Source organism: Mesitornis unicolor, unplaced genomic scaffold (genome assembly GCF_000695765.1).
Source record: "Mesitornis unicolor isolate BGI_N332 unplaced genomic scaffold, ASM69576v1 scaffold680, whole genome shotgun sequence".
Taxonomy (NCBI): domain Eukaryota; kingdom Metazoa; phylum Chordata; class Aves; order Mesitornithiformes; family Mesitornithidae; genus Mesitornis; species Mesitornis unicolor.
This window is the reverse complement of record NW_010158980.1, coordinates 50974-65418: the sequence shown is the minus strand read 5'-3', so window position 1 is coordinate 65418 and position 14445 is coordinate 50974. Positions and strand designations below refer to the sequence as shown.

Here is a 14445-nt window from a genome sequence, read left to right as displayed (position 1 = left end):
TCCCTGTACACGACTGTAAATGCTTTATCTTGACAGAAGGTGCCATCTTTCATTTGTCCACTGTTTGCATGCTGCCCATTTAATACATAGTGTTATAAGTTACACAGTCCATTGGAGTCACAAAATTACAGTGGTACAAAACTGTATAACGTAACATAGAATTGGCTTTGGAATCCGTCTTTCTAAAATCTATTTCTGCAAGCTTTAATATTTATTGCCTTTTGAAGAGAGGCTTCTGTCTGCATTACTCAGTTATTTGCTGCCTTTCAAAAGATTTCTGCTTCCCAACAAGGAAATACTTTACCCCTTTTGTGTGTGAGAAATGTACTTGCTAGATTTCTGGCTGTGATGGATGACATATGCTAAGAGGCTTGGGTATTATTTGTAACACAGCATCTGCAAACAGCAGAAAGGACAAGTCATTGCGGATTATGAGCCAAAAGTTTGTCATGCTGTTCCTTGTCTCCAAGACCAAGATAGTCACTCTGGACATCGCAGCAAAGATACTGATAGAAGAGACCCAGGATACAGTGGACCACAGCAAATTTAAAAGTAAGCTGGCTATTGAAAGATGAATCAATCAGTCATTGAGTAAAGAAAACAGGGGTGTGTTTGGACTGACATCAGTAGGTAATGGCAAGAGCAGATCAGAAATCTTTTGCTGAAATATGGTTTGGGGTTTTTTTAATTGCAAATACCAGTTTGTGAAAACTGCTTGGGGTGGGGAACAGTCAATTTGACAATCATCTCCAAGTTTTACCTTCAGAGTGAAGAAATTTTCCATGTGTTTGATTTTTTTTTTTTTCATACTTGAACCTTGTTTCCTGTAGCATTCTGAATGACGTTTCAGAACTTACTGAAATGAAACATGTTGTTTAATTTAATGGAATTCACTTTCTTCCCTGCAGAAATGTGTTACTTCTCCTTTTCACCCCAAAAACCTTTCACAGCTGGATGGCAGAGTTTCTTTTTCAGTTAGTAGGGTTTAGTACTTAGATCCCTTGGTCAACATGGAAAAAATCAGCATTAGTAAATAATTATTCTAAAATAAAGACTTCTATTTTAAGTCTTCAAAGTACTTTTAATATAAAGTACTTGCTCTTCAGTCTTAAAATTCTACTCCAAGTACTGGGAGGGATGTGAGGAGTTTAGCTGGACAACCTGTGGGTGTTGTATTCAGCTTAAACACATTATTTATTTGAATCACAGAGATTTTGCTAATAGCGTTACATTTTTAACATGATAAATATGTGTCCTCTTGTGATCAGGTGCACACTTATGTGCCTCTTGCCCCCTCGTACTTGTCTTTATCCCATGTGGGGGTAGCTGCCTTTTCTGGGCAAGCTGATGATGTAATCACTCCCTAGCCCATTTCCATCAAAATGACGTAGGTGAGCTTCAACCTGAGCAGCTAAAGTATGAAGAAGCAGGGACAAGCAGGTAGGAGCTGGCATGGCAGGCTTCACAGAAGGTGGCTTAAGTCCACCCCAATTTGATTTTACCCACCTTATCTATGAAAACTGCGGTGATATTCTGGAATGAAATTGCCACGTAAATATGTACTGTATGCATTACAGGTATCCCTTTCTTGACTATTTCTGCTCTTTCTTGGTAGCAAAGGTACGAAGACTGTATGATATCGCCAATGTTCTCACCAGCCTAGGCTTGATCAAGAAAGTTCATGTCACAGAGGAACGAGGACGCAAACCTGCCTTCAAGTGGATTGGGCCTATGGAATTCCCTGGAAAAAACGGTAACTTGCGTAGCTCGCATCTCTTTTCTTTTTGTTTCAACAAACCCTTCTCAAGTGCTGAAAGGTTGTTTTCTGCGTGTGAAGATTGGCTCAGCATTCGCTGTCCACCTTGTGATTATTTAATGCTGGCCAGCTCAACATTTACCAAGTTGGACTTTATGCTCAAGGGCTGGAGCTGTGGAGGGATGTTGAAGGATATTTTGTCTTATTTTTGCACTGACTTACATAACTGTATGAATTGTAGAGAGGTGGCAGATAATGTCTATATCCAAATCTGGGTCCACAGCTTTTCTGGATTGCAAAATCTCCAATTCTGTTATAATGAGACAGTGAATAATTTTCTTTGTAAGGGGACTTACCAAGGTAGAGCAGGGCTGTTTCCTGCATGCGTCCCCTTGTACAAAAGGTTTGTCTGGAAAGGAGGTGGTGGGCCAGAGCATCTCTGAAGATGCTGATTCCTGGCTGAAAGCCAGAGCAAAGGGAGGCCCTTTGGTAATGTATTTAGGTCAGCGCAGTGCCAGGACCAAGTAAAAGTGAAGGATAGTGTTAACGCCAGCCAAGTTCCCTTTCTTCTTCTGGGTACGCACACTGGAGTGTAGCTACTGTGCAGCTGCCATGTAATAAAAAGGAGGGAAGCCCTTATCTTCTTTACTGGTGCTTACTGAGCTTAAGTCTGCTTCAGTATTGTGGGGTTTGAGATGGTAGGGAGGTTACCTCTTCTCTTATGGCCATGTTCAGTAACATGGCAGAAACTTAAACCATGACCTGTGTTCCCTGGAGGACTGTACAAAACTATGTTCCTACAGATAAGCTGAGAGGGCACAGCCCAACATCTGATCCACTGCCAGGGACACAGAGAGGAGCCTGTGCCCCGTATCAGACCTGTGCTACTGGAAAGCAAAGGTTTACACGTCACGCGTCATTTAACAGCACACAGCCTTGTGAAGGGACCAGAAGGAAGGTCAGTTCTGAGCCCAACAGCCCACGTCAAGAGAGACAAGGTAACTACTAACGAAACATGTTCTTTTGTATCCCACTGGATCTGCCCAAATGTGGGCCCATCAATTTAAGGCACTTGATTGGCTGAATCAAGTAACATGTAAACATGTGAATTACCTTTGGGGGGTACCTATTTCTTTTGTATCCCACTGGATCTGCCCAAATGTGGGCCCATCAATTTAAGGCACTTGATTGGCTGAATCAGCCTAAGTAAACATGTGAATTACCTTTGGGAGGTACCTATATTTCTACTGTCCATGTGATGAGACTTCTGTTTTGGACCCTCCAGTCAAGTGCCTGAAGTTAGAGGAGATTAATCTGGGCCATGCTGCCTTGAATCTGCAGTTTGTTTTCCAATGAATGTTTCTGTTCTCCACTAACTGCAATTATACTACAGTTTCTTCTGTTTTTTCTATTTGGTATAGATAAAGACTCTTTAGTCACAAAAGCTTGCTTTGTTTTATGGTTCCTAATATAGTGGAATTTACTGTAACAATCTAATGGATAGCTGTTAAAAAAAGGTAAAAGCAATTACAGGGCTTTTCACAGTTCCCTCTCATAGGAAATGATGTCAAGCACCTCTCCAGTGGGACTGAGAGTTCTGAGTGTCTTGCAGGTTCTGGTTCTGGGTGATTAGTGGATGTTATAAAAATGTGCCAGGATAGAAAAATTATATCAATTATTTTATATGGCCAGTATGAAAATATGCCTGGTAAACCTACGTGTTATTAATTGAATGCTCCTTTGTTCTTTCAGCCTGTATTGTGAATTCAGATGAATATTGCTCCACAATAATAAATCGAGCAACTGTCTGCAGGCAGAAAATAAAGGAAGAAACTACGTAAGTTGGTCTTAACTCCTGTGCAATTTCAGCTTCATGCTTGTCACGTGTAGTTCAAGGCTAAATTCCATTGATTAGACTGATAAAAAACTGCCAGAGAGACTCGTTAGTACTATTTTAATGCTCATAGGTCTCAGCATGGCTTGCTGCTTTTTTTTTCCCATGGTCGATTTATACCCACCTATAGTTTTACCACTGCTATCCTTGGACCAGTTGTCTAGGTAGGCTGAGCAAATTGTGATTCCATGGAAGAGCCTCTCTGTCATATCAGTGGGTCTTCTCTACACCTATCCTCATTTGAAGTAATTTGTGGATGATTCACTCTAGTCACATGCAACTGAAAGTAGTATTGTTCTGCCAAAAAAACAAGTCTGTTCCTGTGTAATTAGAAATAACAAAAAGTGACCCTCCTTGTAAACTGTAAAAGTAGTGGTTTGAGAGAGGGAGTTTTTCCATATTTATGTCCAATAATATTAGACCTGTTTGCTTTCAAGGATAAAATAGGGGTTTAATTTTGGACTAAATGTTTTTCCTTTTTTCATTACTTTTTTTCAGGAATAAAGCTTGTGCCACAGAAACTATATTAAATTCAGCAAGGAACCCAAGCATAACCTCAGCTTTCTCCCTTCCAGTTCCTGGGGACTCTGATTTTTGTGTTAACCCTTTGCCTCAGGCAGTTTTCCCTGTGGTTCAGGCAGATGTGCCAAGCCTCTCACTGCCAAATGGCATCAGCAGCCAAGCTCCACATCCTTCCACGCCAGCAGCCTGCAAAACAGAAAACGGAAAACACACTGTGCTCCCCAGCCAACCCTTCCTGTGCTTCCCATCTTCATCCCTTTTTATGTTGTGTGGCGGTCTTCAGGAAAATAACTCGAGGGAGACCCTGCCCACCACAGGAGAGGTGGGAAACTGGAGTGCAGAAGGTCAGGCTGCTGTACCGCCAGCTGCCTGCCAGAAACGCAGCTCCCACAGGTGCGCATTGCCCGCTGCATCTGTAGATGATGAAGAGCCAGCTGCTAAAAAGCAGAACATGGAACAGAGTGATGTACCCCTCTCACTTGTAGTACCCAAGGTAAAGAAGTTAATTTCATCATCACTTAGGCTTTCTCTTAGTGAGCAAAGACTTTTGCCCAGGACAGCGTTTTCCAAAGTGAAAATTCACCGCACCACTCTTGTTACAGTTTCAAATGCTGCCTCCCACATGTTAATAGAACTGGAAGGTGGCTGTGTCAGGAAGTATAGGCAGTAACTGGGAGATGTCTTTGTACCACCAGGGGAAAATGGGCTGTGATTGCTTTGCATGGCAAAGTGATGTCCATCTGTTCTTTGGAATCAGTGTCCTGATCATTGTCTTCAACAAAACAGCCTGCCAGAGGGGAGGAAATCAGTGTGACTGTTGCTCCTCATCTTCCCTGTTAGCTTGGGCTTTCCCAGACAGCAGCAGCATTGCTTACTCCACTGAGCTATAGCAAATGCAATTTGTAGTTTCCCCTTACTCTCCAGCCTGAGTCCCCCTCTCTCTCAAGCCTGGTGTTGCCTGCAGCAGGCTGGTGAGAGAAGGATGATGGTGACAGTGAAGTGCAGCTATCTCAGGGTTCACTTAACTACTGAAAATAAGAGTCGGGCTCAAAGTTGTATTAGTGTTTGAATATAAGCCATCTGAAACAGGTGTTTTTCCTTAATATCTGAGCTTGAGGATTCATTTTTTTCTTATCAAGTGTCTCCGCATACTAGAAGTGAACTACAACACTGGGCACAGGGCTTGGGCATCACTAATACAGCTCTTCAAACCCTCAAACAGAATTTTTAACTTGGTGATGTGCTAATCAGTTTTGTGCTGCTCCTTTGCACATTTGTATGTTTTACTCTGTAGCTGAGGAAGGCGCATGAGAGACATCACACTGTGTTACTTCAGTCTGGACTCTTCATGACCTCTTTGTTTTTGTTTTTGCTTAGAAGCCGCCTGAGTCGCCCAAGACAGAATCTGCCCCAGGAAGTGGCTGTACATCTGCTGTTCATCTTGAAGCTTTTCACCTTGGCCTTGCAGGTCCTGCTGCTCCAGAGGCTGCAGACAAGGAGTCTGCTAAGCCTTTAGATTCTCAGGAGCAAGAGAAATGGTCTCAGAATAAAGACCCTGATGAACCCTCTCCAGGAAAAGAGCACATCTCTAAAGAAAATGTCAATCAGCCTTTCCTATCACAGTATCTTTATGTTCAGCCTACTGCTGGTAAGGATGGCCGTGTGATCTAGAGGCACCCAAACTTCTGCATCTGTTTACTGAGCAAATAGGGAGACCTACAGATAGGTGAATAAATCTATATATGGCACAAAAAACTATCAGCAGTTCTCTGTAGTTGTTTAATAGCTCTGAATTCTCTTGACTCCAGATGAACTGTTTCTTCTCTGAAAATACAGGCATTTCTCCAAGATACCCAAGCATTAATAGAGATTAATAATGTGGGGTTTTCATGCTTGAATTATATGCAGCAAAAAAGACACCTATCTGGCATCCAAAACTCAGAGGTTTGGCAGTAAGGTAGTCAAAATAGTGCAACAGCATCCCCCTAAGTGAGTGAATTCAGTCATCTATGAACTTTGTACCATCTTGTCATGTGCATCGTCGGGATGACCCCACAAAAACTGAGGCACTGGAAGTATAGCCAGGCCTGCTTGTAGGACACAGTAGGGATAAAGAGGAAGCAGCTGGAAATGTTACAGGAGGATTTTGTCCCCAGTGCTTTTTGTGCCTGTATTTGTGTGGAGTGGAAGACTTTTGTGGGAACAAGATACATGTGGCAGATTTCTATGACTACTGCTTTAGTACTTGATTCACTTGTGGCACAGAGTAGGGTCTATGGGATTTCACTTATATGATGAAGATGCTCAGTTTGTTGATCCTGGTGATGTGAGAGGGCAGACAAACAGGGAACTGGAGCAGCTTTGTGTCAAAGCAGTATTTCAGCCATTAAAATTAGCGCCTTTGGGGTATGTCTTTGTGGGTGATTTCCTTTTTTATTTTTCCTTCTTAAACGCAATGCATATTTTCATATAGCAGAAGATATGATTCCTGTTACTGAAAAAAAAGTTTGTTTAGCTAAGATGTTGCTTGTGACTGAAGTTAGAAGCAGAAAACAGCAAAGTGTGAGTACTTAATAAGAACAAAGTAAATAGATGCAGATCTAGTGAACAGGCAGTAGGGGGGGAGGTAGAGGCAGCTAGGGAAAGGGAGCTTGACAGAAGAGTCACCGATCTGTGACAGTTTTCTTCCTTCTTTTTTTCTTCTTTCTGTCACAGTTTTCTTCCTGGAAACCCTGTCTTTCTTTGTTGTCATCCCTCTTTCCTGTTCTAGATGAAGTTATATAGCTTAATTCCAATTTGTCAGCTGTATTAATGCCTTGCTCTTTCTCTTTTGTTTAGGATTAAGCAGTTTTAATTTCCTGCTCTCTGCAAACCAAGCCCCTGGTGCTATCAACCTGGCTGCGAGCCAGTTACCTTCTCTGAGCGTCCCCTGTGTCATGGTGCCGTCAACAGCCTTGGCTTCCTTCCCTCTCGTCTGCTCTCCCACAATCACCAGTCCTCTTTCCACAGTTCCCGATGGCTCCTTCTCAGCTGCCACCTCCATGAATTTCAGTATGTCTGGCCTGGCACCAACAACGCCTGTTTTCATAGGCACCACGGCAGTGGTCACCCCCAAGGTCTCACCCGCCCCTTCGGTGGATCCCCAGCAACCAGCTCACCCCGCTCTGCACCTGAGTCCCATGCTTGCAAGGTCTTGTGGTACTGTTAAACTGGACTCCCCCGTGTGCATGGGGCAACCAGTGACCCTTCTGAAGCTGCAGCAGGTAAGAGGCAGAACTGGTGGAGTGACAAAACAGCGGTGTTAGGTCACTGGGACTGAAGGCAGCTTGAACTGCAGGCTGGTGCCAGCGTGCCAGCGGTGAGCTGGCACACTGGGAGCTGGTGTCTTCCACTTTGTGTCCATCTGTAGTGGTGGCAGGGCTTGGAACCATGTTATTAGCCCAGCATAGCATGTCTGGCCCTGAATGGAGAAGTGATTAGTTTTAAAAATCTTACCGGAATTGTAAAATCATAAAAACCTTAATTTTTAAAAAAAATCTTTACAGGAATAGAGAAAAAAAGAATTAGTTACACGGATTTTTTCCCCAGAAATCCAAGTCGGTATTTTTCCACATTTGACACTATCATTGTAAGTGTGCTATGCTACAGAAACACATTAGGTGGATAGGAGGATTGTTTGTCATAACTCAGGAGTCAACTGGCTGCAACACTTCTTAGATAATAGTATCCTGGGTTACCTCTTCACCTCCATTCTGATCTCTGTTCACCATTAGAACTGGGGGAAAACAACAATTCTTGTGGGTTTTGTTGATCCTTTTTATAAAGATATCTTTCAAAAATCTACTACAGAAACAGAGTTTGTGAGTTTAAAAAAAGGAGAAATTTAGAAGTGAAGGAGGATTCATTTATCTGAAGTACGAGTGACATAAACCAGTCATATCACACTGTGTTACCTGGGTCTTTGCAACTATTAGTAGTGACATTTTGGCACTGCTTTAGCTTACATTCTTAAATCTGATTTGTTTTCCTGTTGTCTAATACAGTGACAAATAGATTGAACTTTTGGAAGCTTTATGAATGTTACTTGATGTTTATCTTATTTGAGCTTTAGAAAAAGGCTGTAATTGAGACTGGTCAGCAGCCAATCTGGCTACAGATACTAGCATTACAGGTTACAGTAGAGTGGCACTTAAACCAGAAGCGGCCAGGATGTAGGAGGCTAATTTTAGATCTGTTTTGATGCTAACAAATAATGAAACTGAGTAAAACATCAAGGAAAGGAAAGAGCCATTTAAGCTAAAGGACAAGGTCAGCATAAGAATGAATGAGTATGAATCAGTCATGAAGAGATTTAAGCTCGAAATGGGATAGAGGCTTTCAGCAATGATGTACTGGCAGACAGCTCCAGAACAAAAAGCAGGGGCAAAGCCTGTAGCTTTTCACATGGAGCTTCTGAAAGGATGTGCGTTGTGATTCCCTGTAGTAGCAGGGTACAGGTCTTAATGTCTACAAGCTGTCTTCTGTGTGTAGGCTTTGAGAAAACGCTACTGAATCACTTTGGTTTTGTTTCCCAAATAGCCTTCATCAGCCCCCCTCACTCCCAAGAGCATTCGTCCTGCGCGTCATGAGGCATTTTTCAAAACTCCTGGAAGTCTTGGAGACCCTGTTGCATGGAAGAAAAATGAAGTCAACCAGACCAGAAACGCCAGCTCTGTGCAGAGGAGACTGGAAATCTCTAGTACCAGCCCTGACTAACTCCTCTCACTGCAAAGGGTGGGCAGATTGTCCTAGGACCCTGTACCCATCACAGGGACAAGCTCTTGCCTGACAGGAGCGCATTACAATGTCATCCCTTTTTGGCATGCTTCCCCTCTTACCTATTCACCCACCAGTTCTGTTAACCACCTTCTTCACAAATAGTCCTTGGTACTGACAACCTTTTCCTGAATTGTTCCTTCAGTCCTGATATGAATTCAGATGCTGTGCTTTGCACGGCTTTGCAGGCATCACATTGTATTTGTGGTTTTAACTTGGAAAACTATTGCTGTGAGGAGATGCAAACAGATTTGTTGGAGTCCCCTGGGGTTCTTTATTCATGGTTTTAAGTGAGATATCTAGCACTTATCTGGGGCAAGCATTTTTATTTTTTGCATGTACTCTACTTACCCTGAGTAAATCTGTGGTGAAAATGATGAACTTTTGCAGTAGTGAGATCAAGTGCTTCCTTAGTTCCAGTCTGTCAAATCCTGCCTCTGCAGTGCAGCCTCTTGCTATTTATTTTGTACGGTGGAGTGGGATTTAGTGCAAAAAAGTGGTTTTTGCAGCTTCAGAATAACAGATTTTCTCAGGGTAGGATTACTTGAATGTCAGTTGGTTGTTGTACAATTTGCCCAGCACTTAGGTTAGAAAAACCTAATAATTTAACACAATATGATTGAATGTATACATGTCAAAAATATTAAGACCAAAATAACTGTGAATGTTAACATTTTTATGATTGTGTTAATGAACTGTATTAGCCCTTGGGTTGTTTTTTTTTCTTTCACTCTGAGCAAAATGTACAAGTTAAATGTAAAGAATACAAAATCTGATTCCTTTAATTAGTTTGACAAAGTAATTTGAGAGTGACAAGCCACAGAGAGGGCTGTGCTAAGATTTCATCTCCCATTTAAATATATAGTCTAGACTTTATGACCAAGGAACACTTGGTCAGTCATTAACCACATGATTAGATTCAGTATAACCTGAATCTACTTAAGTGCCTATTTAGCGGTTTGCTTAAGTCTACTTAAGGGGTATGTACTTAAGTGCCTAACTCTTCACTTACAGAAATTTAATAACTAGTTAATAGTGCATTTGAGCAGACTTGGAAGACAAGGGAGACCTTATCTTCTGGTGCGTATCTGTCTAAACTGTAAAAAGAAGCTAAAAAGAGCTGGAGCCACAGATTTTGGAAGTGGGGAAAAAATGATCTGTATTCCTCAGGAGAAGATAAAGAGGAAGAAAAGTTGTAACAGTTAACATTCAGAGTCACATTAAATAATCGATGGTGCTATTAAGAATATAGGACATAATTTTAAGAGTTAGTGCTCTTATGCTTGGGTATGTTTTCACTGGCGTAGCAATCTGCAGTTAAATTTGTGCAGTTTCCTGTTTAAAAGACACAAAGTGTTGCTGTTGTCATCATGTTACTCTGGATTTTTAGCAGACATAAGGCCAGCATTATCAGCTCTTCTCTCATGGGTACCGGTTTTCCAAGGGTAGATGCACTGTCGGATGTGCTACTCTGTTGGTTAAGGGAGGCTAGGACTTTGGGGCTGGGGATTTGAGGAGAGTTTTTTATTTTTATAATGAAATGTATTATGAAAACAGAGTTTAAGAAAGAATTTGAGTGAAGCTGCGAGTTCGAGTAATGTGGCCTTATCTTAGAGTAGACCAATAACAGCCTTATAAGGAGGGCTGGTTAGCCCTCCTGGAAAGAAAATCTGTAGTAGAATTATCATAGGAAATTTCAGGGTGGTAAAGAGAAATCTTCAGACTGCTGAATTTTAAGGTTGGTTTGGTTTGGTTTTTTTATTACACTACATTTGTGAAAGTTTACAATTTTTGTTTCTGAATTATTTCTTCTTACATGCCCACTTCAATTAATTTCACTTTAAAAAGCAGTGAGTAATTGGCACGATGTTGCCCCTACCCTGCTGCTAGCGTGCATTTGTTGCTGTTGGGGCTGGAAACAGGCTGCTGGGGTTCAGAGTGACGTGGTGGATGCTGATTCCCCAAACCTTGTCTTTCTCTTCCCCTCTGGTACAGGGCAGCCTTTTAGTGAAATGGCTGGGAGCAGAGAGGAGGAGCAGAGCTGATAGTGACTATTCTCTGCCACTGAAGCGTCACCTCAGAAAGTGCCTTGCTTCATCAGCAATGTTGTTCGGTGCCATAACTAACCTAACGATACTTGAAAATGCAGGGACTGAAAAGGAATCTTCCATTTTCCACTTTCTGCTTCCATTTTTGAGTTTCCGTAAATACATTAGGTCTGGAAATGAGGATCGACTCCCTCACGATCAAAGCTGTTCGATGGGTCATGGTTGTGAAAGCAGATTTGTGCTTGGGAGAAAGAGGGGGGTTGATGTGCAGTCTTGTTTCTGTCAATGCAAAATGCTCACTAAAATAGGAGTGGGACCGCTGCAGAAGTCAGTGGCGAAGGCCTCAATGCCACTCACGGTGCCTGAGCTGCTGAACTAAACCAGCGAGGGGGAAGGGTTGGTTGTTGAGAGGGAATGAGTTTGCCTTTCCTATTCTTTCCTTCACTGAAAGCTAAAAGTAAAATAAACTAGGAGTGACTCACCAGCAGAGTAGGTTCGGAGAAGCAGAATTTGTATTTGCACTGAGGCGAAGTGCGTACCCAGGATGTTCCGCAGGGTTTGTGAAACCTTTCTGTCCCAAGACAGTTGCTGAGGAGGGTGAGCGTGTAACTTATACTTGAATCTACCTGCCACGTTTACATTTCTGATTGTCTTTTGTAAATTGGTGCTATTTCTGTATTTAAAAAGCCGTATTTTTAATGTAAAGCTGCTTCCAGTTTGTACCTTTGCACTGCTAGTTTAATATAGATATTAATTTTATTGCTGTTTATAACTTTTCTTCAGTGATTAGATGTTCTGCTTTTCCTGCTCTCTAGCAATCTTTGTAGCTGTCTGCATATAGCTTTACTCCAATCACACAGTTGGGTTGAATTTATTTTTTTTATACTATCTTTTAGCAAAATATTAAGCATTTACAGAATAAAAATGGAATTAAAACCAAGGCTGAGGCTGTGATTTCAGTATGGAGAGTGCTCTTGAAAAGAAACATCCATCCACTGCATGTCCAGGCGAGTGGTCCCTGTTGGGTGCAAGCACCAAATAAGTAGCAGAGGATGACAGCTCGCCCCAGCGGCTCTTATGTCTGGATCTTTTGTGCATTACAGGCACAATTGCTGCTCCAGCAGGACCAGTGCAATGCAAACTGGCTTTTAAAGTTTTGGAGCTGGCCAGGAACACCTGATCCTGATGGCCCTGGCCCAAAATCATGCGACGTGGCTTGCAGCCCCACCACCCGTGTGGGGCCTGCCCCGGGCACCCCGCAGCTGTCCCTCGGCCGGGCTCTCCACAGGAGGGCAGCAGTGTCTGCCCAAGAGCAAGGCAGGCCCTGCAGGATGCAGAGGCCAATTTCCCACAGGCAGAAGCTGGTGTTCACTTATTTGTACTCTACCCTGGTGAGACCGCATCTGGAATATTGCGTCCAGTTCTGGGCCCCTCAGTTCAAGAAGGACAGGGAACTGCTGGAGAGAGTCCAGCGTAGGGCTACAAAGATGATCAAGGGAGTGGAGCATCTCCCTTATGAGGAGCGGCTGAGGGAGCTGGGTCTCTTTAGTTTGCAGAAGAGGAGACTGAGGGAAGACCTCATTAATGTTTATAAATATTTAAAGGGTGAGTGTCACGAGGATGGAGCCAGGCTCTTCTCGGTGACAAACAATGATAGGACAAGGGGTAATGGACACGAGCTGGAACACAGGAGGTTCCACTTAAATTTGAGAAGAAACTTCTTCTCAGTGAGGGTGACAGAGCACTGGAACAGGCTGCCCAGAGAGGTTGTGGACTCTCCTTCTCTGGAGACATTCAAAACCCGCCTGGATGCCTTCCTGTGTAACCTCATCTAGGTGTTCCTGCTCCGGCAGGGGGATTGGACTAGATGATCTTTTGAGGTCCCTTCCAATCCCTAACGTTCTGTGATTCTGTGATTAACCATCACCTGCTCCTGGAAAACAAAGAAGTGAAAAACGCGGCCATCGCCCCAGTTTCTCTTCCCCTTCCCTAATCACACGCACATAAGGCACAGCTTGACCAAACCTGAGTTTGCTCCCATTAAAGCCAATGGCAGGTTCACTGCTAATTTCAGCAAGTCCAGTATCACCTCCTGAAACTCACTGAAGAGACGTGAGTTAATGTCCCCTGTCCACCTGCTTGGTGGACGAGGGGAAGGCTGTGGATGTTGTCTACCTGGACTTTAGTAAGGCCTTTGACACCGTCTCCCACAGCATCCTCCTGGAGAAGCTGGCTGGGCATGGCTTGGGCTACAAAGATGATCAAGGGAGTGGAGCATCTCCCTTATGAGGAGTGGCTGAGGGAGCTGGGTCTCTTTAGCTTGGAGGAGACTGAGGGGTGACCTCATTAATGTTTATAAATTTGTAAAGGGCAAGTAAAGGAGGAAGAAGCCAGCCTCTTCTCAGTGACAGCCAATGACAGGACAAGGGGCAATGGGTGCAAGCTGGAGCATAGGAGGTTCAATCTGAACATGAGGAAAAACTTCTTCACTGTGAGGGTTACAGAGCACTGGACCAGGCTGCCCAGAGAGGTTGTGCAGTCTCCTTCTCTGGAGACATTCAAAATCCACCTGGACGCATTCCTGTGTGACCTGGTCTAGGTGATCCTGCTCTGGCAGGGGGGTTGGACTGGATGATCTTTTGAGATCCCTTCCAACTCCTAATATTCTGTGATTCTGTCACCAGCAATGACTGCAAAATGCCTATGAGTTGCAACTGGCCGAGTTCCTCAAAGCTCATTTCTAAAATGAAAATTCAGCAGCTCACTCAATATTGGTTTGGGGTTTTTTGGACCAATATTAAGTATTTTTTTTCCCACCAATATTAACTTTTCTTTCAACTGATAGAGGAAGGATGGTAAGTTTAAGAAGATTAAATACGATATGAAGAGCACTAACAAGCCCTAACCCCATTTCAGCTCCCCTGTCAGCACCGCGGCCATCGTTTCCTTATGGAGGAGCAGGGCTGTGGCTCCTAGTAGTCCCCATCCTCACTGATGCACGTAAAACTCCCTCTTTTGAAGTAAAAAGTAATTAAAGGGGAACATCCAACTCCCTCTGGTTTAGTTTTCTCTATGGAAAGGGGAATTTAGAAGCAGTGGCATAGTGAGTATTCAATGCTCCACAGAGCCAGCTGAGAACCAAAATAACTCCCTGATGTTGGGAGGTGTTGAGCGCTGCCAGCAATCCCAGTCAGAGGCAGAAGCAAAAGGGATACTTCGAAAGGATGGCAGAGCAGAGCCCTCTCCCACCACGTCCAGAGGGAGCAAGTCTTGGTCAACAAGGAGGGTTTCTTAAGAGATGCCTGAGTCACAGCAACGCTTCCTCCTTCCAGCCCACAGAGGTCCCGAGCAAGGCTCCATGGGCTGCGTAACAGTTTAAAGCTTAATAGCTCAGGGTGTAAGGGGATGAA

The 14445-nt window shown here is 43.3% G+C and overlaps 1 protein-coding gene across 1 annotated transcript in view; it reads left to right on the top strand.

Annotated features, from left to right (window-relative positions):
- Positions 1–8927, top strand: part of E2F7 (E2F transcription factor 7) — a 14318-nt gene extending 5391 nt beyond the window's left edge. The window contains exons 4-11 of the mRNA XM_010185226.1: positions 394–552; positions 1616–1753; positions 2560–2754; positions 3509–3593; positions 4149–4665; positions 5553–5820; positions 7011–7435; positions 8751–8927. Coding sequence (XP_010183528.1) covers positions 394–552; positions 1616–1753; positions 2560–2754; positions 3509–3593; positions 4149–4665; positions 5553–5820; positions 7011–7435; positions 8751–8927 — 1964 coding nt within the window. The remainder of the gene's footprint in view (positions 1–393; positions 553–1615; positions 1754–2559; positions 2755–3508; positions 3594–4148; positions 4666–5552; positions 5821–7010; positions 7436–8750) is intronic.
- The last annotated feature ends 5518 nt before the right edge of the window (positions 8928–14445 follow it).